At 43.9% G+C, this 26,256-nt stretch overlaps 1 protein-coding gene across 1 annotated transcript in view; it reads right to left on the reverse strand.

The window, feature by feature from the left end:
• Window positions 1-269: 269 nt before the first annotated feature.
• TTC7B (tetratricopeptide repeat domain 7B) overlaps window positions 270-26,256 on the reverse strand; it is a 208,784-nt gene continuing 182,797 nt past the window's right edge. The window contains exon 18 of the mRNA XM_019551144.1: window positions 270-1,306. Coding sequence (XP_019406689.1) covers window positions 1,085-1,306 — 222 coding nt within the window. The 3' untranslated portion in view covers window positions 270-1,084. The remainder of the gene's footprint in view (window positions 1,307-26,256) is intronic.

Consider the following 26,256-nt stretch of genomic DNA (forward strand, 5'->3'; position numbering starts at 1 on the left):
AAGCTCTCCAATTTTTAATACTTAATTATCATGAACATCTTGGAAGTTGACCAAGTTACAGACCTTTTCACATGTTATACTGATCCAGATGAACTCTGCAAGTGTTCACTGGGGATAGAAGGGAGTGAATACAAGAGGGGTGAAGCTCTAAAAAACAAACTAATAATCTAGGCAATAACACAGGTTGTGAAAAAGAGGTGGGAGTTTCTGTTTTCTGTTACATGACCTCGCTGCAATAAATAGGGCTCAGCGGAAAAGAAAGGCAGGGATTCCATTTAAAAATCATTTTATTATTAACATAATCTTCCCATTTAACCAAGTGTGGGTCATGTATAAGGAATGTCGGTAGATATTCCATATGAAGCTTCTTTTTACATATTTCCATCGATAAATAAACTCTGAATTCACATAAAAAAGTTAAACTTAAATAACTAATATTTTCTCCTTCGAAACAGGCATACATTGGTAAAATATAAATATTCTTGTCTTCATTCTTTGTTCTAAATAAAGATAACAATTAGCCACACATCACAGTTATTAACAACTAAAAACAGGAACTCAAAAGATTTTCTGGCCCGGACCAAAATAGAGATGGAAAACAGAAAATTCACATTTTGACTTTGGGCCAAGAGAGGTTGAGGAGGAGGAGGAGAGAACAAGTTTCCATAACAGGCTTGTTAAAAATAGGCTGCTTTGCCACTGAATTTTAACTTGAAAATATTATTTTACATTTGGTGGTTGGTTCCATTATAGTTTTATGTAACACTCAGATGTCACTTAACAAAATATGGCACGTTATCCAGTTGAACAATAAGCAGGTTTCAGAACTACTGTGGGGCAAAAAGGTAAGTGATACAAGCAATTTGTTTCTGGTTAGTCATTTTTTCCTTCATTCTAAATTAATACAGCATATCACTTCACTGTTCCATCAGGTTCCCCACAACAATAATCAGAGCGTGGAGTTTGTTACCTGACGTTTTTCAAACCAACCTGCATTATCAGACATGTCGCCAGGATGTCGTGTTTCCTCACCCCCAAGTCTAGATGCTGAACCATGATGAACTGGCATTGAGATGATTTTCTCTTAGAGAACTCTGGGAATGATGGTAAAAGGGACTATGGGGCTGCTGGCTTCAAGCTCCAGTGCTGTCAGGAAGCACTCAGTTGCAGCATCGTCATTGCCCTGAGCTTGCAGAACCTCCCCGAGACCGTTCCAAACCTCATGGGCTGTAGAATTCACTTGCACAGCATCTCTGAGAATCTTCTCCGCCAAACTGTAGCGTCCTACCTGATGAAGTATCAGAGCCTGTCACAAAATAAAGAGAAGGCAAAAAGGGCTGAAAACTTAGGTTGACTGTAAATGAAAACCTGGTAGTTTGATCTTAATCCTTTGTCTTCCATACAACTTCAAAAGGAGACAAACAGCTGTCATTGAGAAAAAGGGTGCCCCACAAGACTTACGCTAGAGGCAGCCCATGCTCTTCACAAATAGGGCTAGAACCAGTAAGTGACTGAGAAGCTGGATGCTGCAATGCTTTTCTTTGAGCCCCAGACCCAGAAAGAAATCCAGAATCCAGAGTTAAGCATGCCAGCACCCTATGTAGCACATGGAGAGTTTGGCACCTCAGAAGAGCAGTCCAGGAAACCACAAGAAGCCATTTAAAGGAAGCCAACAGGAAATGCCAAGCACTGAAGTGAGTCAACTCCTGCTCGCCCCCAGAGCTCAGGTGTCTGACCCATAATGGCAGGACAGTGGTTCCCCCTGAGCCCTGGAGCTGTTCCTGCATGTAGATGCAGTATTTATGCTTTGAAAGAACTGAGTGGGGCTCACTATTTTCTTTTTAAAACATAGTCCTGTCAGTTGCCTGTCTCCTATACCATAGCTGGAGAGAGAGCGAGAGACAGCTTTTGGCCACACACTGGGAGAACCTAGGTTCTAGGCTCTCTTCAGCCCGAGGGGACTCAAATCCACAGCTTTGAACCCCTGGCACGACCAGCCAGGTTTCATCCCAGGGCTCAACTTAACAGGAGGGATGAAGAGTGCTGTGATACAGCCTAGCCTGTACATCTAGCAGGAGGGGACACTCTCTTGGGAGATGGATGTAAGGGTTGAACCCCTCAAGGTAAGGAAATAACAAAAGTATTCCACTTCCATTTCCTGGGTGAGTGCTCTAACTGCTAGCTACAATAGAAGGAGGTGGGTACCATCACCAACTGTATTTTAAAAAAATCAAGTTGCCACAACAACATTCTCCAAGAGGCCCTGTGCTGTTGGTGTACGTTAGGTGAGCCCAGAGCACGTGTGCCAGACCCAGCCTCTCAACCTTTTATTTTCGTGAAGCTACGAAGTTTGTAGAACTACAAACCCAAGTGCTCTGGGTGTCCTCACATCCGAAGGCCCCAGGGCTGGAGTGCAACAGACACTCTTCAACCAGGGGGTAACGGGGCTGCTCCATGGCTCCCCCAGCCCCAGGGGAACCTGTCAATTGAACAGGCTCACTGACAGACTTGAGCCTGGCTGCCAGACTGCCCGAGACCTGGCTGGAGCTGCCCAGGAGCCTTTTAAAGTTCCTGTGATGCTGGCAGCCCTGCCATGCTTACTGCCAGGCAGCAAGAGTGATGGGTCCAAGTGAGTCTCCTGCACTGACAGGGATTGATCCGAGTCTCTGTTCCACCAGCCCCTGCCCTGGTCACTTAAACAGAGGTAAGAGTGAGGGGATCCCTGCAAGGGGTGACAGGAACTGACTGCAGGGGGGAGCACAGACCCCCCCCCAACCAGGGCTATTTCCAGGGTGGAAGACAGCTCTGCTTCCTGGGTTTGCAAGGCAAGCTGTCAGGGTGCTACCTGCTCTCACAGGGCACTGTGGGAAAGAAGGGGATCTAAGAAGTAGCCAGACATTAAAAATATCCCAACATGTTGTGGACCCACCATTTTTGTGGCGTATAGGCCATTTCTCTCACAGTAGAAATTCCTTTAATGTCTGACATGTTACTGTATTTGTTGCAGGAAGCTCGTGTACATTGCAGCACAAACGAGGCCTTGGACACTGCTCCACAAATATTTTGGATCCGGGTTAGAGCTAGATGCTGTTCTGCTCAGGCTGGAGTAGTTCTAGGCATGTTGTTGACATCACAGATTCACAGATGCTAGGGTTGGAAGGAACCTCAACAGATCATTGAGTCTGACCCCCTACCCTGGGCAGGAAAGAGTGCTGGGGTCAGATGACCTCAGCCAGATGCCTATCCAGCCTTCTCTTAAAGAACCCCAAGGTTGGGGAGAGCACCACCTCCCTTGCAAGCCCGTTCCAGATTCTGGCCACCCTTACTGTGAATAAGTTGTTCCTGATGTCTAGCCTAAATCTGCTCTCTGTCAGTTTGTGATCATTGTTCCTTGTTGCCCCAAGAGGCACCCTGGTGAACAAAGTATCTCTGATCTCTTGCTGTGTCCCCCTAATGAATGTGTAGGTGGCTACAAGATCCCCTCTCAGCCTTTTCTTGCAGAGGCTGAAGAGATCTAGGTCCCTTAGTATCTCCTCATAGGGTTTGGTTTGCAAACCCTTAACCATATGAGTGGCCCTCCTCTGGACCCTCTCAAGGTTATCCACTTCCTTCTTAGAGTAGGACGCCCAAAACTGGATGCAGTACTCCGACCGCTGTCTGACCAAATCAAGAAGATTTTAAAAAGAAACAGGTGCCTCCGAGGTTAGGTAGTCATTGACCAGGGGGTATTTGCTTCCCAGTTCTGGACTTAAGCACCTAAACTTGGCCTGAGGCAGACTTTAGAAGCTGAAGGATTTTTTATCTCACTCCTAATTTCTCACCTTCATGGGACGTAGCTGCACAGAATCTTTGCACTGTTCAACTGTTTAACTATCCATCATGAATCCCTGCAGTCTGAATTACTTTGTTGGCAACTACATTAAATTCTACTGTAAGCAGACTATTAACCGTGCTAGATAATACAGCCTATGAACACTCTGAAGATCAAATTTATGAAGAAAGCAAAGAGTACAATTTTGGCAATAGGTTAAGTCGTAACTGCAAAGAGGGCTAATTTCTAATAGCCTAATGGATCTTCTGTCAAAGAACTGCTGCAGATCCACGTTTTTTCAGGTGTCAAGTGAGTCAGCACTGTCAGAAATGAACAATGCCGTGACTTAACACAATGCAGGCAGTTGCTCTGGAATGGTGGGGTATTTGAAAGTAATTGTGTAACTGGCAGGTAAGACAGTCAAATTAATTTAGAAGAAATGGGGCAGGGAGGAGGATATGGAGCTCTGTGGACTAGAGTTTGTTTAATGTAACCTTTGAGTATCCTGAAACCAAAGTCAAAGAATAAAGTGTACTTGTCTGGTTGACAGACAACTTCCTGAATGTTATTTTATGTTTGTTCAAGGTTGATTCATTAGAATATTAGCAATTAAATTTTTCAAGTTCAAAGAAATCAACCTGATCTTGCAGATTTTGCCCTGCAATCAAAGGGTTACAGACGAAAACAAACTTAATTTATTTAATCTGACATTACTTTCTAAAAGTATCCATTCATTTTTAACCTTCTAAGGAAGAACAATACTGATGAAATTCTGGTGGACATTTTCCTCTGCTGCTGCTGCTTAATAAAAATGTTAGACATTTAAAACTGCTGAAAGATATTGCAGCTAACTGTTTATCCAGAGAACCACTACCACATGGGCAGGCAGTAGTAACAAGAATACAATCTTCTCACAATCCTACCAATGCATGTTTAAAATGGAGGGTATTGTCACGACAGAGGCTAAAGTAAAGAGCACAGTCTCTCCAGACCTATTCACTTTTGGACCTGTTAGGCTGTAAACAGCTATCTTTGACCCAGGACTGACTGCCCCATGATTTGATTTGAATCAAAAGAGGTGCAAAGTCATTCATCCATATCACCCCTCCAAGCTGCACTGCTGCTCCTTTGTCAGTAAGGGTAGGGACAGAAATTACATGTAAACTAATATAAACAATTGGAACTGGTTCAAATCTGTCACAACAGAACTTGAGTGTACATAAACCACTTTCAAGATGGACGAAACTGGTTTAAGATAAACCTGGATGGATATAATATCAGACTTAGCTGATTTAGGTTAAATTGGGTTTATTGAACTTTTGCCCCAGATCCCCTCCAGATTCAAATTAACTCACAGTCCCTCAGCATCCCAGGATGCTTTGCTCTGCCCCCCACAAACCCTCCCTTATGGGGTGGGCAGATTAGCTTGGCCAAAGCAGTCTGCCTCAGCTGAGCAGGGAGGTGTGCTCTAGCACCCCTGGCTTCTGGGCTGGCCACTGCAGGCATGTGGCTGCATTTCCGTAATCAAAAGTGAATGTCTGTTCACTTGCTTATTGGTATCTATGCAGCTTAGACTAACCTACAAAGATTGCATTGATTCACTCTCAGGCTTTTTGACTGTCTGTATTTAGTCTAGGTGGCCGGCAAGACCACACAGCCTGACAAGCTTGTCCTTGGAATGAACCACTGTAACCACACAGACGTATATCAGGATGTCCCAGGAAAAAATGAGGGTACATAACCTGCACACTTCAGAGGGACTTGAAGTAGGAGAGTGGACATGTCCATCTGTATGAACCTGGGGCAAACAGTGGCTTTCTACTAAAAGAAACGTGATGTCCATAGCCTCAGTTGAATCTTCCCAGAAGACTTTTGCTTATGGTCCCGTACATTAGCAGAACTGTATGGTATGGGCCCTGTGCAAGCATAATTTTTGGGGCCACAATAAAGTGATACAAAACGCATGTGCACATACACACGCGTGCGCATGCACACATGCGTGTGGGCATGTACAACAAAACACAAAGTTCCTAAAGTTTTCTTTAAATTTGAAGTTTCACTATGTTCATCAGCCTTTTCGTTCAGGAGTATTATTCTGGAAAGCACCTTCATTACATCAACATAGTGGAACCTCAAAGCAATGACTGATTCTTTTCTTGACAACCAATGTGTTGAACATGCTCTTTTCAAAATAATGATACTGATGAGCTCTGAGACAGAAGCTAATTCAGATAACATGGTCCATATCTTTACACTCTGTCCAAAGAAAGTGTAAACTTTTTCAATCATGTCATTAAAAATGTTGTGGTTTTTTTTTAGGTTCAAACATGGAGCTTCATTACTATCTAGCCTTTCAGTTAAACGATGCCAGTCTCCAACGCCTCTGATCCATGTCACATTATATGGGGAAGAATTATGGCCAGGCAAAAGCCAACATGACTTGCAGTATGCACAGACCAAATTCAGTGAATAACACAGGCATGTAAGGGGCATGATTACTTCAGCCTTTGTTCTCATGGGGCACATACACACACACGACACTTTATGCCCATTTGTCTAATTTGACTGTGCATTAACACAGCTGGTAGATTAGTCCAATGGGCATTAAGCATCACCTGAAAAGCTTCAGTCTGTGCTAATGTACTGCAGCGCAATTACAATGCATTGTTAGTACCTGTTATTACTATGATGTGCATCTACACGTGCATTAATGAAAATGTAGGTGTGCCCATGGTGTAATACCAATTCTGAAAAATAGTCAATTTGTTTTTCATCCTGTGAAAATGGTTTCTTCATCCTCATTTACTTAAAACCAAGATGACATTCCCCACCTTCATTTAACATAGGAGAAAAAGCCCCTCATCTTGGATTTAAGTACAAGAGGGGGGCAGGTGGCTGCTGCAGTTCTTACTTCAGTGTTGACCCAGGCTCAGGGCTGCAGCCACTGCAACCTTGCTTCTATGCCCCTCCCCCCCCTTGCACCACTGCCCACACCCCACCAGCATTTATCATCTAGCACTGGCCCCATGCTGGCCTAGAGCACATGCTGACTCCAGCCCCTTCGTGCCTGACTGTACTAAGGGTGAGAGCTGCCACTGCTGCTGTGTGGGCACTGGAGGGTAAGCAACAGTGCAAGTAGGGCAGACAGAAGGGGGGCAGTTGAGGGGAGGGTGCAGGTGTTATGGGGTACAGGCATTGCAGCAGTGCAGTCAGGCCTCAGATGGCACAGGGATGGAGGGGTATAGGCACAGGGTGAGCAGGTACCAGGGAACAATGTGGGTTACTTGACTCCTGCATGACTTGCCCCCCAACCCATGCCTGCCTCCCTACTGCTGTAGTAGTGGGGGGAAGTTAATTTAAGATGACTTTCCAATAATTAGAATCTATGCATAGAGAATTATAACAAATGAATAACATTTTCCATGCACAGAATTTAATTATTGCGGGGGGGGGGGCAGTCATCTTAAAATTTGAAGGCATCTTAGATTCTGGTAAATACAGTAATAGCACACTGTCAGTATTTCTTTCTGCACCACCACCAAATTTTTTTACATTATTTTGTTATCTGAGAACTGGTACTCAGTATATTATCACCCTGTACTCCTGTAAACTCAGTCATGACTCTTCTTGTTGCAGTCACAATTATGGATGTCAACACATTGAAGAAACATGCTTGTTTTCAGTCATTTTGCAGACAGCTGCAATTCTTGCTTCTTTTCTTTTCATTTTTTCGTGCCACTTATGTTGAGGCAGCACTCTTAGGAATAGTGGTTACAAAATTTAACAACCTATCCCTATCACAGTTTAATTCATAAGAAGATAATATATACATGAAATTAAGGTTGAGGCATGGATGAAGTCAAACCTAGAGATGACTTCGAACAAGCTGCCTCCTCATTACATGCATTGTGGATCAGACCAACTGAGGTTGCTACTCAAAATGTGTGGATTGCAATTCTGTCCTTGTTAAGAGGGTTCAGCTTTCATATTGGGAGAACACATAAACATCTTAAATCCTGTGATCCCAGGGAAGATTCAATGAAATATATTCATCAACAAAACTAGCAAATAGCATTTACCAGCAAACATGGGCAGATCTAGGATTTTGAATTGGGGGTGCAGCAAGAGCGGTAGTGGTAAGGCAGAGAAAGTGCTTCTGCAGCATCCTGGGCAGAGCAGAAGTTGGGTGAAAGGAGGATACTGTGCCCACTCTAAGAGAAGGTGGGAAACACTTTTACCTGCTGGGTCCCTGGGATCCTTTCATTCTGGCCATTGCTACACTGCCTGGGGGACACCAGCTGCAACAACCTTGTGGCACAGGTTCCTCCCTCCATTGTGGGGATACCAGCCCCAAGCCTCCAGCACCTTGGAACAGCCCTGGTGGGAGCTGGGTCCTTTCCACAAGAAGGGAGGCCTGCAGGCTCAGGGCTACGCTGACCCTGCACCACCCTTTGTTGGCTGGAGGGCCAAGCTCATCATGCCAGGCAAATGCAGCACAAGGAGAGACCCCTGGGGAGCTTGCACTGCCACATCCCTCAGTGGCAGCAGTTCAGCTCATGCTGCCTCTTAAGTGAGGAGAACCTGGGCAAGTAAGACTTCTCTCCCCTGACCATCTCTTCAGTGGTCAGTATAATTCTGTCGCACCAGCCCCAGGGGCTGATGTTAGCAGAGTCATCAGGCTGACCCCGCTTCCTCCCCACTATCAAGCTTCCCCGCCAGCTGTTTCCAGTAATAGCCCCTACCCAACACTCCTTGATGGCAAAATAACCTCCACATTTGCTGTCTGAAGTGTCTAGGTTTTGCATGTTTAAGATTAGCACAGCTCAACTGGATGCTCAAACACTGGGCTTCTGGCTTTCACCCAGGTAGAAGCAGAGGCACAGAGGACAGCTGCCTCCCAAGCATCTCCATGTTTCTTACTAAATTACTAAAGATGGGCACCAGCTCACAAAACACCCGAGCTCTGTGAGGGTTCAGAAGTGTGCCCAAATGGTACACAGGCCCTGCTTCTCATCTTAGCACGTTAATCAACACAGTACACAGACAGACTGAAGCCTCTCTGTGTCCTTATCAAACCATGGAGTAAAAGCTTCTTTCAAAACAAACACTGAGCAAACAGGTGGCTCATACAAGTAATTCTGGGCCAGGAACTGTAATCATGGCCACTGCTCTGTCTACATTTGTAAGTACAAAGTTAATTATGTAGCAGGAGCAAACTCTGTTTCACACTAGTAACACAGCATGGGAATTCTTCACAAGTTGTGCTAAGCTAAGCTGATGTCTTCCTCGGTAGGTTTTTAACTGCTGCTGCAGTCTAAAGGTACTTTTGAGGCCAACAAGGCTTCTCTCCAGCTCAGGGCTGTCTGGCTTCTCAGTGGCCAGGGGCCACATGCCCTTCAAGCCACACTAGTAGGGGTTATATCAGCAGGGGTTATGGGCCTGGTGCCACCTTACTGAGGAGGGGCACACGCCCCCCCCAGCAACCAGTCAGTAACTGGGGGAGGGGGAGTCCCCACGCAACCGATATCACCAACCAGGGAGGGGGGGAACCACCTGCGGCCGATCAAGGTGCCTGGGAAGTGGCCACAACACTCCTGGAAGTGGGCAGTGCTTGCGGGGGGGGGGGTGGCGGGGCGCACCGGTGCTCCCACCTGCCCATTGCCTAAGCAGGGAGTGTGGCCTGTCAGGGGGTGCATGTGCCCACTTGTGCACCCCCCTATACATCGCCACTGCCACCACCACAGCTGCATGGACCTCACGGGTTTCCGGACCAAATTTTGAATGTATGCTGGCAACACAAGAGTTAAGTTTGATCATGCGCAGACAAGCAGGCAAGGCCTATGGAAAATTCTACAGCGTGCCCAGCATGTGCCCCCTGGGTGACCTGTTGGCTTGTCAATCAAGCATGACCTACTTTTCCAACATGCACATGCTTAGTCATATACAGAATCTAATCAGAGGCGTGCTCAGTTTGGCTAAGAGCATGACTTCATAGAACTAGAAAATTCTTCAGAGCAAGCAACCTAATTGGCCACTTGGTTGCTATAAAGGGCTTGTGAGCCCCCACCTTTGATTTTTTTGTCCTCTCTGTCAGTGTGGTGGTGGGTGTGTGAGGGGAGACCCGCTTGACTGGCGAACCGGACTGATTTTGGCACCGACCCCGACTCCAATTTTGATCAACCCGACTTACCTTGGCGACGATATTGTGACATCCTCTGGCATTGACCTCGGCCTCAGCAATACCATCGACCACCCGTTTTCGTCCATCTTGGACAGGCATCACACCGTTCATTGAGTTACAGTTCTGTCGTTTGTATCCAGTTAATGAGCTGTTTACCAGCCCTGGGACTAATGAGTGGGAAGCCGCACCTATCCTATGGGGTAGAAAGCAAGGGCTCACTCAGGAACCCCATGGGCCAACAGACCCCTTCGTTGTTCATTTGTTTTGTAACTGTAACCGAAGCAAGCGTCTCTGCCTACGCTCCAAAGCGTAAGTCAATAAATCTAATCTACTTTGCAACCGCACGAGTCCGCGTAGCGCTCAGACTCCTCGCCGCTAATCCCGCCTGTTAGTTCCGAACCGCTTGGTCCACTGTGACCTTGGGGCCGCCGTTTCCCCGACAACCGGCACATCCATCCCCAGCTACACCATGCTGCACTCCCTGCACTGCATGTAGGGTGCTTCCCCATTGCACCATGTGCCTGGGATGCCCCTCTTCCCCCTCCAAGCCCAAGCTCCCTTGCTGCACTGCTTCACTCGGACACCTCAGGATGGGCTCTCCCAACCCTGGTGGCTGTACTGTTCTCCACTGCCCTGCCCCATGGGGCAGAAGAGCCTGGAAATCTCAGCTGCTGCTTCACCCAGAGCAATAGGGGGATCGGCAGCTGGGTGGGAGCCTGGCAGCTGCAATTTAAACTCCACATGGGCCACAAGCAGGGTAGCAGTTGGTCCTGTTTTATATCAGGCTATCCTGTTTTTAAACCCTTTGTCCCCATCCATTCCTAAATGAGGAGCAGACTGCAAAAAGTCCTGTTTTTCAGTTCATTGGTGGAAATACATGTCAATCATTTGTCCTTGTGATTCTATTGGCTCTGCACAGCCAGGAGAAGCAGGGTTCCAAGCCAGGCAGGGAGGGAGGGAGAAAGGGAGGTGGCCTTTTTGTGGTGGCCCTGCCACTTGCTGCTAATTGGCCAAGGGGCCCAGTGGCCCCACCTGTTGCTGCTGATTGGCTGAGGAGGCAGCAGCAGCCTCCCCCCACTCAAGACTGGCTGAGGAAACTGATGGGGTCCCCCCACCCCCGAGGGAATTTCCTGTATTCCGGGGATGCGTTAGTGGCCACTCTAGCCACATGTGACCTGTAGGCCTTGCTTTCCTGCTAGTAATGTGCTCTCACAGATATTAACTGAATGAACTGAATTTACTTTAAGGCCCCAATCAAGCTTGTCTCTAATTTGTGCAAGTTCACTTTCATTTTTTAAGCTGCTTCTCAATACCTGCAGGTTTGGAGCGGGAATTTACAGTACAGTGTCTAACAGTGAAGTCCTCGAATGTGGCCTCTAGACACAGCTGCGGTATAGTTCCGAGTCTAGTCTTTTCCTATAAACCCTTCTGCAATTTCATAAATGTAGTCCTGACCAACACACTTTATTCAGTATAAATAAAAACATCCTGAACAACAGCACATACAAGACCACAATGAGTGATTTTGTCTTATATTAAGAGGGAACAAAAATAAGGGTAAGACCCTGAGGCAGAATCATTACTTCTTTATTTTAAGAGATGCCTAGGAAACTTAATAGTGCTATTATTAAAAATTAACAAGTATCAACTTCCTTCTTTCCAGAAATACAAAGGAGTGGGTTTCAAAGTTTTGCAATATGCTTGCTTTTCAGAAGGCTATTTCCTTGGACCCAGAAAGGATAATATTTAGCAATTCCCCTATTGAGCCCAAACCATTTAAACACTTCGGAAATGTCATCATGGTTTTGAAGGTTGTGAGAACAGATTCATGATTGCTGTGACTTGCACCCTTTAAAGAATACTATATCTGCTTATCCTCATCTTAAAACCCATGTAAGGGAAAAACAAAGCATTCTGAACAGATGATAAAATCTGTTTTTAAAATAATCAGATTTTTATAGTTTAAATTTTTTTTTGTAAAAAAAGTTAAACTTTATATTTGAATGACAATCCATGTTAAGTCCTAATTTTATCATAATTTATTATAATTATTTAAATAAAATAATGCATCAGTAAGCGTCTCAGATTGAATGACTAAAGAGTGCTTTTAAAAAAATATATATTCTAAATCAGGGTGGGATTGACGCCTATTTTGAGGTCAATTCATGCTTTATAAATACATTGTAACAAAATGTCCTGCATTAAGTATCTATACTATTTTTAGTACTTGCAGTGAAGCAAATGCTGGTATTTGCTGGTACGTTTTTATAAGCAACCATGTTTCCAGTTTCTGCTGTGCAGAAAAGATTTTTCCCTTTATTTTTATTCAACTCTGTCATTCAAAATTGAGAAATCAAGTGGGAAAAAGCCCCCTTCCTCCCCAAACCAAACTATTATTGAATAAGGAAATGCACTGTTCACCATTTTACACCGTAATAAAATGTAAAAATTAAGAAACTGAATTTAGATTAAGCTACATGATTGCTTAAAATAGGCATGTGTAAGTGAAGTGTATGCATCTAATTAACAGACAATACCATATTTAACACAAAGTTTGCATTTGTTTGCAGATCTATTTTTTAAGCAAAAAATGAGAGTGAACCTCTAAGAAAATAACTGAAAAGTTCCATCACTCTACCTAGGATGCCTCTGGCAAACGTGAATCCCGTTAGGTTCTCACTGCAACTACAAAGACTTTGGTGAAAGCTGAAATTATCACAAGTGCATGTCTCCAAAAACAACGGCTTCATGAGACCTCACAACACTTGCCACAGAACCTTGCTGCACTGAGGCCTCCTTCTCTCTTAAATGGCCAAACTAAGGAGAGCTCACAGCTTTCCTAGGGATTGACCACTCACCTTGTCTGACCAAGGAGCAGTTCTCAATAGGAGGACTATTTCAGTTCCTTCTGTGTTTGGCTGGTACTATCAGGCATTTATAGACATGCTCCAGGGGTGGGGAGAGGGGCACCTTAATAACAGTGGCTCTGATAGCTGCTCTAAGTAAAGGACCCATAGTGTCACGTGTATCAGTGTCCCTACACTCAAACAGATTTTAGTTAGACTGCCCCTGCTGCCATTTCTTAGTGTGAAGATGCTCTACTGCAGCGTGGTAATTACCACACTCCAGCAGACTCGATTAATTGAGCCTGCTAAGACACACTATAATTAGTGTGTTGGAGCAGCCTTGCTGCATGTGTATAGGTGCCCATAATCTGGACCAGTGGCGTTTTCTTTAAGTCCTGCAAAATTCAAGACAGGGATAAGGATGGAGCAGGAGACACAAGAAGGAGATGAAAAAGGAATCTGTAATGGAAGGAAACATTTTGCATTTCTCAGAAAGTGAGTTCAGAAGTAGAGTAGTCAAGATAGTAGCACTGACAGCTGGTTGTTACTACTGAACTAGAGGTAATACCTTGAGGAAATACCTTGCCAGAGTCTGCTCCAAAGATGCTCTGAACTGCTTCTGAAGGCTGTGGAGAAAGGAACTTCCCTCTAGAAAGATAAGGCATGGGTCAAATTGTCTTTTGTGCAAGCAAAGTTGCAGAAAAGGATTGGGAAACACCCATCCAGGCAACCTTAAAAAGCTGCAGACCTTAAACTTGGAAAAGACCTCTGAACTACCAAGGTTTGAATTCCATGAGATAAAACATGAACTCTATTTATTGTATTTTTAAATGTTGATTTTTCAGTCTCCTAAAAGCATGGTGATAATGGTAAGAATTACTCTCTAAAGAGCCTTTACACTTGTGTAACCAAGAATTTGTTTAGTCATAAATGCAGCTCTTAACGTTCATTTCCCTTGAAAAACAATAGCTTAGTGGGAAAAATATTTTGTGAAACTCAAAGCAGAGTGAATATGTTCCTAAACTAGGAATGGGTAGCAGGCAGCTTGGGCTGTCTTCTCAGCTATGCTACTGCCTTGCCATATGACATGCTGTGCACCTGTTCTCACATCAAGAAAATGTGCAGAATACTTGCCTAATTAATACATAGGGATGTTAGGCAGAAGGCAGGACAGGGTGGCACCTTGGAGACTAACTCCTTCACAGAGATGTAAGCTTTCAGAGGCAACATAGGGATGCTGTGGCTAGAAAGGACAGTAAAACCACAGGATGGAAGGAATAAAGAAATTCAGAGTAAGCATTATGAAAAATTAAAATAAAAAGACCATAACTAGGTTTAATTAAACCCAAGCCACTAGATTTTTTGCTTCTTTAATATTCCTGACACCTCTCCTTGAAACGTAAAGCTGAGATACTTGACCAACTATATTTGCACGCAGATCACCACCACAAAAAAATTCCGTCAGAAATATGACAACTAAGAATTACTGACTATAGCCAGTTTCAGTTATAAAACATCACTTAATATGCAACACAGGCATAGCAAATTCATATGCACAGTAAATTTAGCATCAGAAAAAACTGCCCTTACCACTGCCTTTTCAGTCTAGTTTGCATCTGTTATTAATGTGGCTGCTATTTTCAGGCAAATCTATCAAACTTGAAGGCTACCACAAACTTGTCAGTAGTATATTACAATTACAAAACAAAGACATGGGTAGCATACATCCTGAAGGACAAAAGATTTTTTGGTAGTGTTGTCTTGGGAGTGATGTTGTAGCCATGAGGGTCCAGGAAATATGCAAGAAGCAAGGATTTTTGTGGGTGATATCTTTTGTTGCATCAACTGCATGGTTGGGGTAGATATCTAGACAAGCTTTTGGATACCCCATACCTTTGCCAAAAGCTTGTCTAAATCTATCCCAACTATGCAGGTGGTCCAATAAAATATAAAATCACCCATGAAAATCTTTGCCTGAAAGATTTTTTGACATCTTTATATTTTTCCTATAACGACCAATCTGATTGTGACATTTGCCATATATTAGGACAGAAACATACATATTTTAAAACTATACTGTGGTCAAGATAAGTATTTTGCTTTTCCTTCACATATTTTACAAACACATGAATAATAAAATAGTAAGGCATTTCTATGAATTTCCTCCCAACTATGTGTATATTTTTAAATATGTCAGACTAATTTGTAATGAAAGATATATGCCTTCTTCTTTAAGGGAAATATGAAATTATACAAGAAACAATTTATTCATTCTGTCCTTTGGAGACGTGCACAAATGAAATGCTTGAACTGTTTTATAGTTATGATCAGGTGCCTTGAATAAGTGAGATATACAAAGAGGTACATGAGTTTGGAAATGAAGGGTTAAGTAAAAACAAATCAGGAATCACACAGGAAACTGGACTTGGATTATTTTGTAGTTACCATCCACATAACACAACATCGAACTTACTCACCTATATTTAAATTGAATTTTTTCCCTTAAAAATTAAGTAGGATTAAAGGAAGATTTTTTAAATCATTTAAGGTATGTTTGTTTTGTCATATTTTTATTGCACTCAAAAGGCACAGCCTTATATGCTTACAGTGGCTTTGAGCATTATCTCAAAATCTTTTCTGATACTTACTGGCAATTTGGTTGGTCATTCGAGTACTTACCTTTTGAAACAGAATAAATAGCCTAGAAAGTGAGATTTTAAATTACAGGTACATTATTTATTTATTTAAAAGAGCTAAATCAGCCTTTAGTTTTGGTGTAAGATGTTTCAACATACAGTATTCGCAGTAAAGAGCCATGTCAGAATATGAATATTTCCCAAAGCACAGCTTTTAAATGTTTGTTTCTCATTTTTTCTAACAAAGAAATAATTGTGGAACAAAAATATTTTTTCCACTTAAAAGCATTCACGAGGAAACTGCTTAAGTTAAGCATGTTGCCCACTGATTTTTATGAAGAAAATATGTTCAAGTATGTTGTATATGGCATGTCACCATTCACAGAGCAAAGCACACAATTTCTTTGCAAACTTCAAATAATGCTTGTAGCCACCATTTTATTTGTTCATTGCCCATCTTAAAATTATATTTGCTTTGCATGCCCATTCCTGCCTCATTTGTATTATTCGGTCCATAGTACATGGACAAATTTCACTGCCTAGTGTGTCAGATGTAAAGCAAGCTCCCAATCCTAGCTTGCTAGTCTCTCATCCTTCCCCAGCCCAACTATACCCCCAAGGTATCCAATTGCTTCCCATGCTGCAAAACACTTGCTGCTAGGAAAAAACCTCCTGCTTAGCAACAGATTTTAAAACAACAACTTTCACTTTGTTACTTTCTGAACTTTATGCTGCTGGTTTGAAATAATGAACATGTGTGGTTGCTAGCGCATCTGTGTAATTATAGACCCGGTGGAAATGACTGACCCCTTCTTCCAACAAGAATGTGCTTGCCTTTAGTTCCTTACTGTTCACAGCTGATAATGAAGAAAGCATTTCAAAATAGAAAGTTGATTTTATTATTGCTGATCATGGGCTCTTACCAAAACCAAAGATTTTTCAAAATTTTCTTTTGGTTTTTTTTAAACTCAGTTTTAAATTCCATGTGATACTCTGTCATAATTCACACCTACAACTGATGTGAATAGGATTAAGGAAAAGAAAACACAGTCAGGAATTAAGTTGAATATAATAAATGGTTTGCAAGCAAACAAAACCCCTCCTGCTGTGAGAAATAGGACAGTTATTTTAAAGGTGACTTAATTTTAAAATTCCATCTGGAAATTACATTGAGGAAGTCTTTTTTGTACCTAGGTTGTACTGATTAGCACAATGGGCATGTCTACATATGCAAATAATTTGACTGAATAAACTCTGCCACAGTTCACATTGGAGTTTGTGGCTCCCAGGTGTGCCGTTTCAACATATGCCTGGGACCACAGCCCATTGAGCTAGGGCAGAGCAGCCCCAGCCAGCAGGGGGCCCGGGGCTTAGCCTGCCAGGACAGGGCTGCTCCAACCTGGCTCAACATGCTGTGGAGGGGCTGGCTGGGGCATGAGGGTGCTACAGTGCAAGGCTAGCCAACAGGCAGTGCCCGCACTGAAGCACCCTTGTGGCCCAGCAAGCCCCATCAGCATCTACACGTGCGTTGCGGCACACTAAATACCGTCACCATAGGGTAGTACTTAAGTTGACCAGTACTAACCTGTGGTGGAGTTAGTTTACTGTGGCCCAAGAGGGCCACACACGTAGACGTTGATGTTTTAAGTCTCATGTAGATGCACCCAGTAACACACACTCTGCTACTGCCTATGCAGGATCGCTAGCTTTGCTGCTACTGGGCAGAGTTAAGGTCAGGTGGGGGCCACACCTATGTTTAGATTTGGAGCATGTGCCATCTGCTGCAGATCTTTTTCATTTCCTTTTGGTTGTTATTCCACAAGGGAGCAGTACAGACCACGTGATCTGTGGTGTTGGGTTCCCCCCCTGGTTTTTTTATGTTTGTGTGTTTTAGTTGTTGCCTTTTTGCTTCTTTTTTTTTGCAGCATAAAAGTAGTTGTTCTTCTTCCACTTGGGTGAAACAATGCAGGCCATGTCTCATGGTAACCCTTCAAGCACAGATAGAAATAAAGCCGATGGTAGATGGTGCTGCCTCTACACAGAATGCCTGGTAAATCCTTTTCTGGCTTATACCATCTCTCAAATTATCTCCCTTTTCGAAGAAAGGCTGCAAGGAGGACTTACCTTTGCCCATCTCTATTTCACTGTATTTCACACAGACATGGCACACTGCCTTATTTACTGTTTAAGATGCAGCACAAGAGCTGTCATAACTAATTTTAGTGACAAAGTCATGTGCAGTTAATTTGGCCAAGTATAGATTTCTACTACAAGTCCCCACACAGAGATTGTTTCCTTAAACATCTGACAGAGCAGCAAACAGCCTTTGTAAGCAACCGGAAGGTTTCAGAACAGTTGGCATACGGACGACTGTACCACAGTATTTTCCTGCTGAGGCCCCTGGAGACTTGACAGCTTTGCTATTGTTTTCGCTCACTTTCAGGCAATGAATGAAGAGGTCAAAATGGAGACACATATTACAGTTATTCAAAGCACAGAACTGATCAGAGAAAAAAACCTCAGTCCAAGATTATCAAGAACAGGAGCATGAAAACAAGCTCCTAGGTAAGCAGCCTGATTTTTGAAAGCATCAAAAACACTCACCAGGTCCCTCTATGCATCTGAACATCAGGCTACCTACAAAAAAAGTGCCTAAATGTGGGCTCTGAGACCTAATTTTAAGGCTGCTGTGAAAAAACTTCTAGCTCAGTCAAAATCCTTGCTTATTTGCATTGAAAACAGAAAGTGAATTTCCTAATGTTTCTCAGAGTTGAAGAAAAAATAGTGAAAGATGCTAAGTAAGACTGATGGGAAAGAAAAGTGCAAAACAGTTTTAGATCCCTGTTGCCTAAGATCATTCTCCCCAAAGTCCACCTCACTATGGGAGTGTCAAAAAACAATCCAGTAATTGTGTTATGATGATAAGTACGTTTGAACTTGCATCAGGCTTTACAGAAACTAACTACTTCTCACACTACACTTGTAAAGTAAGCAAATAATACATTACTCCATTTTCATATATGAAGAAAGATGGGGGGAAAAGAGCAAGTGACTTGCTTGAGGACATGCAATGAGTCAGAGGCAAAACCAGGGCTGGAATTCAAGAGGTTGTCCCCCAGGCTTGTGCTGAAGCCATTAGACTAAATCATCCCTGTGGACTTTGCATAATTATACTGATTCTCCACAGTTTGGTTTACATACTCCAAATGACCAGAAAGCTATCCTGCAACACATCAGAGCCTATTCTCAACTCTTTAATGTCTGTATTTAAATGCATAAGCATTGTAAATAAATTTAACTTTCACAACTTCCACAAAAATGGAGAGCTAATGTTGTTCCAGAAAAAAGTTTAACAATGTAAATTGTTAAAAGCAGAGCTATTGGTTATTAATAGCCAAGTTATAAACCAGGGGTTTGCAACCTTTTTGGAACAATGTACCACTGGCCGCCAAGCAGGATTGGGGGGGTGAGGGGTGGCACACGGCTGGATGTGGAGTGGTGGCTGCTGTTGCGTGCAAGCTTTCCCCACCCCCTGCGTCCAGCTGGGTGGGCAGCACGGGATAGTGCATGGCAGTGCTCCATCCCCACCTGCCCGTGCGTACCCTCTAGGGCCTTCCAGGGAAGAGCTTTGTGTACATGAAGGTCTGAGAGTATTGTGCTTTTAGGGAGAACAGACCATCCCACATATGCAGTTGCAGGCATATAGTGAGGTTTTTCTTTAGACTGCTCTACTTCAGATATTAAGCATACATAAAGGTGTCTAAACATGAATGCATGGAGCCTGGGAAACAAACAGGAAGAACTGAGCTGAATGAGGCTTTCAAACAGCTAGTGGAAGATGGCCTATCACAGGCCCTTGTCCTCATGGGCAACTTCAAATCACCCTGACATCCGCTGGGAGGGCAATACACAGGCAATCCACGAAGTTCTGGGAGAACGTTGGGAACAACTTCCTGGTGCAAGTGGGGGGAGAGGCCAACTAGGGGCAATGCTCTTGACCTGTTGCTCACAAACAGGGAAGAATTAGTGGGGAAAATAGAAGTGGACAGGATGCACCTTGTTGGCTGATGTGATTGCAGAGCCATTGGCCAACATCCTTGAAAACTCATGGCGATCAGGAGAGGTCCCAGATGATTGGAAAAGGGCAAAACAGTGCCCATATTAAGAAAGGGAAAAATGAGGATCCAGGGAACTATAGACCAGCCAGCCTCACCTCAGTCCCTGGAAAAAAAATCATGGAGCAGGTCCTCGAGGAATCCATTTCTAAGCACTTGGAGAACATGGCGATTAGGAACAGTCAGCATGGATTCCAAGGGCAAGTTATGCCTGACCAACCCAACTGCCTTCTATGATGAGGTGGCTGGCTCTGTGGGTGAAGGAAGACATGTGGATACAGTGTACCTTTATCTTTAGAAAAGCTTTTGATAGAGTCTCCCACAACATTCTTGCAGGCAAGCTAAAGAAGTACAGGCTGGATGAATGGACCTGAAGGTGGACAGAAAACTGGCTGGAGCATCAGGCTCAAAGGGTAATAAACAATGGCTCGATAGCTAGTTGGCAGCTAGTATCACGTGGAGTGCCCCAGGGGTCAGTTCTGGGGCCAGTTTTGTTCAATATCTTTGTCAATGACCTGAAAGATGGCATAGAGTGCACCTGCAGCAAGTCTGCAGATGACACCAAGCTGGGAGGAGTAGTTGATATGCTGGAGGGTGGGACTAGGGTTTAGCATGGCCTAGACAAATTGGAGGATTGGGCCAAAAGGAAATCTCAAGAGGTTCAACAAAGACAAGCGCAAAGTCCTGCATTGAGGATGAAACAATCCCATGCATCAGTACAGGCTGGGGCTGACTGGCTGGGCAGCACCTCTGCAGAAAAAGGCCCTGGGGGTTACAGTGGACAATAAGCTGAGTATGAGCCAGTAGTGTGCCCTTGTAGCCAAGAAGGCTAATGGCATACTGGGTTGCATTGGTAGGTGAGTTGCTAGCAGATCAAGTGAAGTGGTTCTTCCCCTCTATTCAGCACTGTTGATGCCACATCTGGAGTACTGGGTCTGAGTTTGGGCTCCCCACTACAGATAGGATGTGGACAAAATGGAGAGAGTCCAGCGGAGGAAAACAAAATGGTGAAGGGGCTGGGGCACACGACTTATGAGAAGAGGCTGAGGGAACTGGGCTTATTTAGTCTGGAGAAAAGAAGGCCGAGAGAGGATTTAATAGCAGCCTTCAACTATCTAAAGGGGTTTCTAAAGAGGATGGAGCTAGACTTGGTGGTGGCAGATGGTGAACAAGGAGCAATGGTCTCAAGTTGGAATGAGCAAAGTTTAATTTAGATATTAGGAAGAATTACCTCATTAGGAGGCTAGTAAAACACTGGAACAGGTTATCCAGACAGGTGGTGAAATCTCTGTTTGTGGAGATTTTTAAAGACAGGGGTAGAGAAAGCCTTGGCTGGGATGATCTTGTTTGGGATGGTTCCTGGTTTGAGCAGGTGGACTAAATGACCTCTTCCAGCCCCTTCCAACCCTAATTTTCTATGCTTCTAGATACTGCATCCAGTTGTGGGCACCATATTTCAGGAGTTACATGGACAACCTCTAGAGGGTTCAGAGGAGGGCTACTCATATGGTTAGGGGCCTTCAGGCAAAGCCCTATGAGGAGAGATTGAGGGCCCTGGATCTCTTCAGCTTCTCCAAAATAAGGCTGAGGAGGTGATCTTGTGGCTGTCAACCAATTCAGTAGGGGGGTGAGGAGAGAGGGAGGGGGGCAGCAAGGAATAGGAGATGCTCTGTTTACCAGGGCACCCCTTGGAGTAACTAGGAACAATGGCCACAAACTGACAGAGAATAGATTTAGATTTCACATCAGGAAGAACTTCTGTGGTAAGGGTTGCCAGAATCAGGAATGGGCTTCCAATGGAGGCAGTGCTCTCTCTTACCGTGGAGGTCTTTAAGAGGAGGCTTAACAAGCACCCGACTTGAGTCATCTGACCCCAGCGCTCTTTCCTGCCCAGGACAGGAGATCAGACTCGATGATCTGCTAAGTTCCCTTCCCACCCAAACATCTATGAATCCATACATTTTGTTTGCAAGTTTTTCCTGAACTCTGGGATGGAGATGATCTAGTCTTTTCAACTTGAGCGTATTAAAGTTTCAGTTTTTGCTTCCAGCTTTGCTGTAATGTCTATTTCCACACTTTCGTTGTCATTATTCATCCTCCTGTTCCAGGTATGCTTACCCTGCTTATTGAGAACAGTCTAAACATTTGTTGAGCTTTTAGGTCACAAAATGGTGATACACTGCCTCTCAAAAAAAATTATGCATTTCAATACGTGGTACTGATTAATATTTCATCATCTGATGTTCCACAATGAGCTCTTTCACATGCTTAAAAATTCTGCTTCCTGAACTGGTAAGGTCTCATCTGAAAAAAAAACAAAAAACAAAAACCAAAAAACCAGCCATATAAGCTAGGATACCCAACTGAGAGCTAGTGGTAGTGCTAAAAGCCTGTCATGCTTTCATTGTTTCTTCTCTTTATTGCTTGCTGGCAGATGACCGGAAGGCATTGGAATCCGGCTTTCAAGGTTAGACTTAGAAGCATGTCCATTTAAATCACTTTTCCACTTCAGCAGAGCAGAGCTGGCAGGGAGAATACAAGAATGATGCTAAATATTCCCAGGAACCCCATCAAACTGAGATATTAGCTGGTGTCCACATAACATGAGAGCTCAAATTCAAGTTCCAGCAGCCTTTACTGGAGGGCTCTGACCATGTCAATAGCAAGAGCTCATTTTTGCCATGGGGAAGAACGTATGGTGGATGAGACATGTATGCGTCTCTGTCCATCAGCCATCAATGTTTTTTCCCCAAATTTGGATAGTTTCCTCCCTGCTGCAGTTCACAACATTATATCCATGCCTGATTCTCTTATCTGTAGGTCCAAAGATGGCTGTAATAAATTTTTGCCGGGTCAGCACTAATAAAGTTTTTTCACTTTAAATACAAAAGTTATAGAACTGTTAAATTCTAATATTATAAAAGCCTAAGTCTGTCAGTCTGTCCATAACACTTTATTCGCACTTTGATTGGCTGCCAGAAACAGCCAGTCAGAGTGTTCCAAGTGTGGGGGAGTGCTGCCATGCTTCTGAAGTCGTGCTGAGGACTGGACAGGAGGTGGGGGAACTGGGGCCAGCAGCACTGGCCTCAGCTCCCCCACCTCACTCTCTGTCAGAGGCAGAACAGTGGCAGCATGAGGTGTTAGCTGGTGGCACTCCATCCCAGCGCCCACCTCCCCCGGTCATTCTTGACAGGCAATTGGCTAGTATTAATTAATGGCACAGAACCTAGAAGAGAATCCACATGATTTCCAGGTCTCCACATAACCACCAAAACGAATGGCTCTTTGGGTCCTGGGGAAAGAGGGGAAAAACCCAAACTACACTGGGATGCCCACTTTATAAATGAATTAAATGTAAAGTATTTAAGAAAATAAGAAGTGCCACCAATACACACATCCAAATGAGGCCCACCCAGAAGACACCGAACTGCATAAGTCTCTATAAAAGGAGACTACAGACCTTCACTTAAGCTCTTAACACTTGTGAGAACAGTGCATTGGTGTTCACGTTGCTGCCAAGTAAGTGGTTCACTAATGGAATGCTTTGCTCAGTTTTAATATCAGACCGAGAGTACATGATTGTATATGAATCAGCCCCTCTTCCAGGTCAAATGATTTATGTGAAGAGATGTGACTCTTGGGTATGAAAACTTCCCTGTAGCTTCCCAGCTCTTTACTAAAGAGCTTTTTTTCCTTCAACCCTTTAATTTTGTAAGTCAGTTCCTAACAATGAAGCAAAGATGTCTTTTAAAAGGCAACTTCACTTCAGGGCTTTGAATTGTAAATTGTAGACTATTCCCTGAAAGCCAAGGCTCTTAAAGCACTGAAGCACCATAAAGAAAAAGTCAGTATTTCTATTACAAACATCTCTCAAGTTTGTATTAAAGTCAGATATACATAACATTTTATCCTTATCTAGTGGCTTGTTATGAAAGGTTAGGAAGGGGCTAACACATTCTGGGATCTATGAAGTTTATGGAAAAAAAATTATTGCCAATTGGACTTTAATGGAACTAACTGATAAACTTGACTTCCCCAAAGATAAAATGCATGGACTTCAGCCCCCAAATGAAAGCCTGCAAGAGTAGAACAACAGTGAAATATCTATAAAGAAGGTATGTCCATTTATTGCACTATGTATAGGAAACCATGTTTTAGCTCTTCTACAGTAATATATTGTGAATATCTAACAAGCAACATCTGCCTCCTCACATTATCCACATATCCTCTGTGAAATTGTATGTAGGGTTAATAAATCTGGGTGAAATATTAGTTTGCTATCTGAGATTGTCCACTTGAAGCAGCAATGCCCTAAAAGGGTGACTGAAATATGCATAATATGTTAAAAAACTGGAACTACCATGGCCAAACAGAAGCTATAAACTGAATCAAGCTTTATTCAATCTTGCTTTTTTAAGACTCTCTGAATTAACAGAAACAGTAGAACCACATATATCAGATGAACAGAACATGGCATTTGGAAGACAGAGGTTACAATCTGTTGCCCTGACCCCTTAGCCTGTGAGGTCTGCTGCCTCCCAGGGGCTTATGTCCAGGATGTAACTGAGAGGATCCCCAAACTCATCAAGCCCTCTGACCACCACCCCATGCTACTCATTCATGTGGGTATGAATGACATGGTTTGGAACAATCCCAGCCAGGTCACAAGAGACTACAGGGTTCTGGGGGCTGGACTCAAGGGTCTGGGGGCACAGGTAGTTTTTTCCTTGATCCTCCCAGTCATGGGCATTGGAAGGAAAGGTGCCCTGAACAGGTTAACAGAAGACTTTGGTGATGGTACTATTGCGAGAGGTTCAGCTTCTTTGACCACGGTCCACGCTTCAGAGAGAGGGACAGCAGCTTGTTGAGAAGGAATGGACTCTGCCTCACCCTAAAAGGGAAGAAGCTCTTCTCAGCCAGAATGGCTGATCTACTTGACAGGGCTTTAAAACTAGGATCGCTGGGGGACAGGTGGTCAATTAACAGTTCAAGCCAAGGTCATGTCAACCATAGTATTAACAGGTGAGGTAGCCCAAGGGAACCTACTCTGATGACAGCCCAAGGAAAGGTCCCAGTGCACAGGAAAGCCCAAGACTTCCCATGGTAGGCTCAGCTGCTGTACACAAATTCCAGGAGTCTGGGAAACAAGCAAGAGGAACTGGCCCTTCTCCTGAGCAACAAATATTATGATCTAGTAGGGATAATGGTGACCTATGAGCCAACATGGTCCCAATCTGCAAGAAAGGAAACAAGGAAGATCCAGGGAATTACAGGCCAATCGATCTGACACCCATCCCTGGGAAGATCCTGGAGAAAAATCAAAGGTTCCATCAGCAACAGGCTAACAGAAAGCAACTTTGAGTGCCAGCCAACATGGCTTTTTTGTTGCTAGAAGGTCTTGCCTGACCAACCTCGTCGCTTCTATGACCAGGTGACACACTGCCTGGACAAGGGAGATGAGGTTGATGTCATATATCTGGAGTTCAGGAAAGCCTCTGACTTCGTCTCCCTTGATGTTCTCATGGTTAAGCTGGGGAATGGTGGCCTCAACCTTCTCATGGCCCGATGGCTGGGGAACTGGCTCCAGGGTCAGACTTAAAGAGTATTAGTTGACAGAAGCAGGTCAACATGGCGCAAGGCGACCATTGGTGTCCCTTGGGGCTCAGTACTTAGGCCAGTACTCTTCAACATCTTCATTAACAATCTTGATTTGGGCATCAGATGCAGTCAAGCAAAGTTCGTGGATGACACTAAACTATGGGGGAAGGAGGTCACACTGGAGGACACTGCTATGCTCACTAGCACCACAACTGAGACTTGGGGAAAGGGGGTCCCGACTAACCACAAGATGACTATGAGCCACCAATGCAATATCGCAGCCGGAAAAGCAAAACAAACTCTGGCATGCATCCACCAATTCATCTCGAGCAAAACCAGGGATGTCATCCTCCCACTTTACTCGGCCTTACTGAGGCCACAGCTGGTGTACTGCATCCAGTTTTGGGTCCTCCACTTCAGGAGGGATGTGGATCAACTTGAGAGTCCAAAGGAGAGCCACTTGCATGATCAAAGGCCAAGAAAGCAAGCCTTACAAGGAGAGGCTGAGGGACATGGGACTCTTGAGCCTGGAGAAAAGAAGGCTCGGGGGGGACTTGGTGGCAGCCTATAAGGGGGGTACACCAGGATCTGGGAGAACAGGTGTTCACCAGGCGTCCCCATGGGATAATAAGGTCTAATAGCCACAAACTTCTAGAAGGCTGAATTAGACTAGACATAAGGAAAAACGTCTTTACAGTCCAAGTGTTCAGGGTCTGGAACAGACTCCCCACAGAGGTGATGTAAGCACCTACTCTCGACTCTTTCAAAAAGTGCTTGGATGCTTATTTTGCTGGGATCATTTGACAGGAGGCAAGGTCCCTCCTAGCCCCTAATGTCTATGAAATCCCAAGTGTTCAAAAGCAGTCTGTACATCATACTTATATGAACTTCCTATATAACAAGTTGGAAATGTTTGTATTACTCCAGCATTAAAGAAAGAATAGCCTAACAGAAGATGCTAAATTTTAAATGGACCCATTCTTTAACTTTAATTTGGTTCCCAATTTCTCAGAAGAATCAGTCTCTAATGAAAAAGTAAGGACTATAATTTTGAGAGGGTAATGTGGTA

Source organism: Crocodylus porosus, unplaced genomic scaffold, assembly GCF_001723895.1.
Source record: "Crocodylus porosus isolate Cpor-Errol unplaced genomic scaffold, CroPor_comp1, whole genome shotgun sequence".
Classification (NCBI taxonomy): Eukaryota; Metazoa; Chordata; order Crocodylia; family Crocodylidae; genus Crocodylus; species Crocodylus porosus.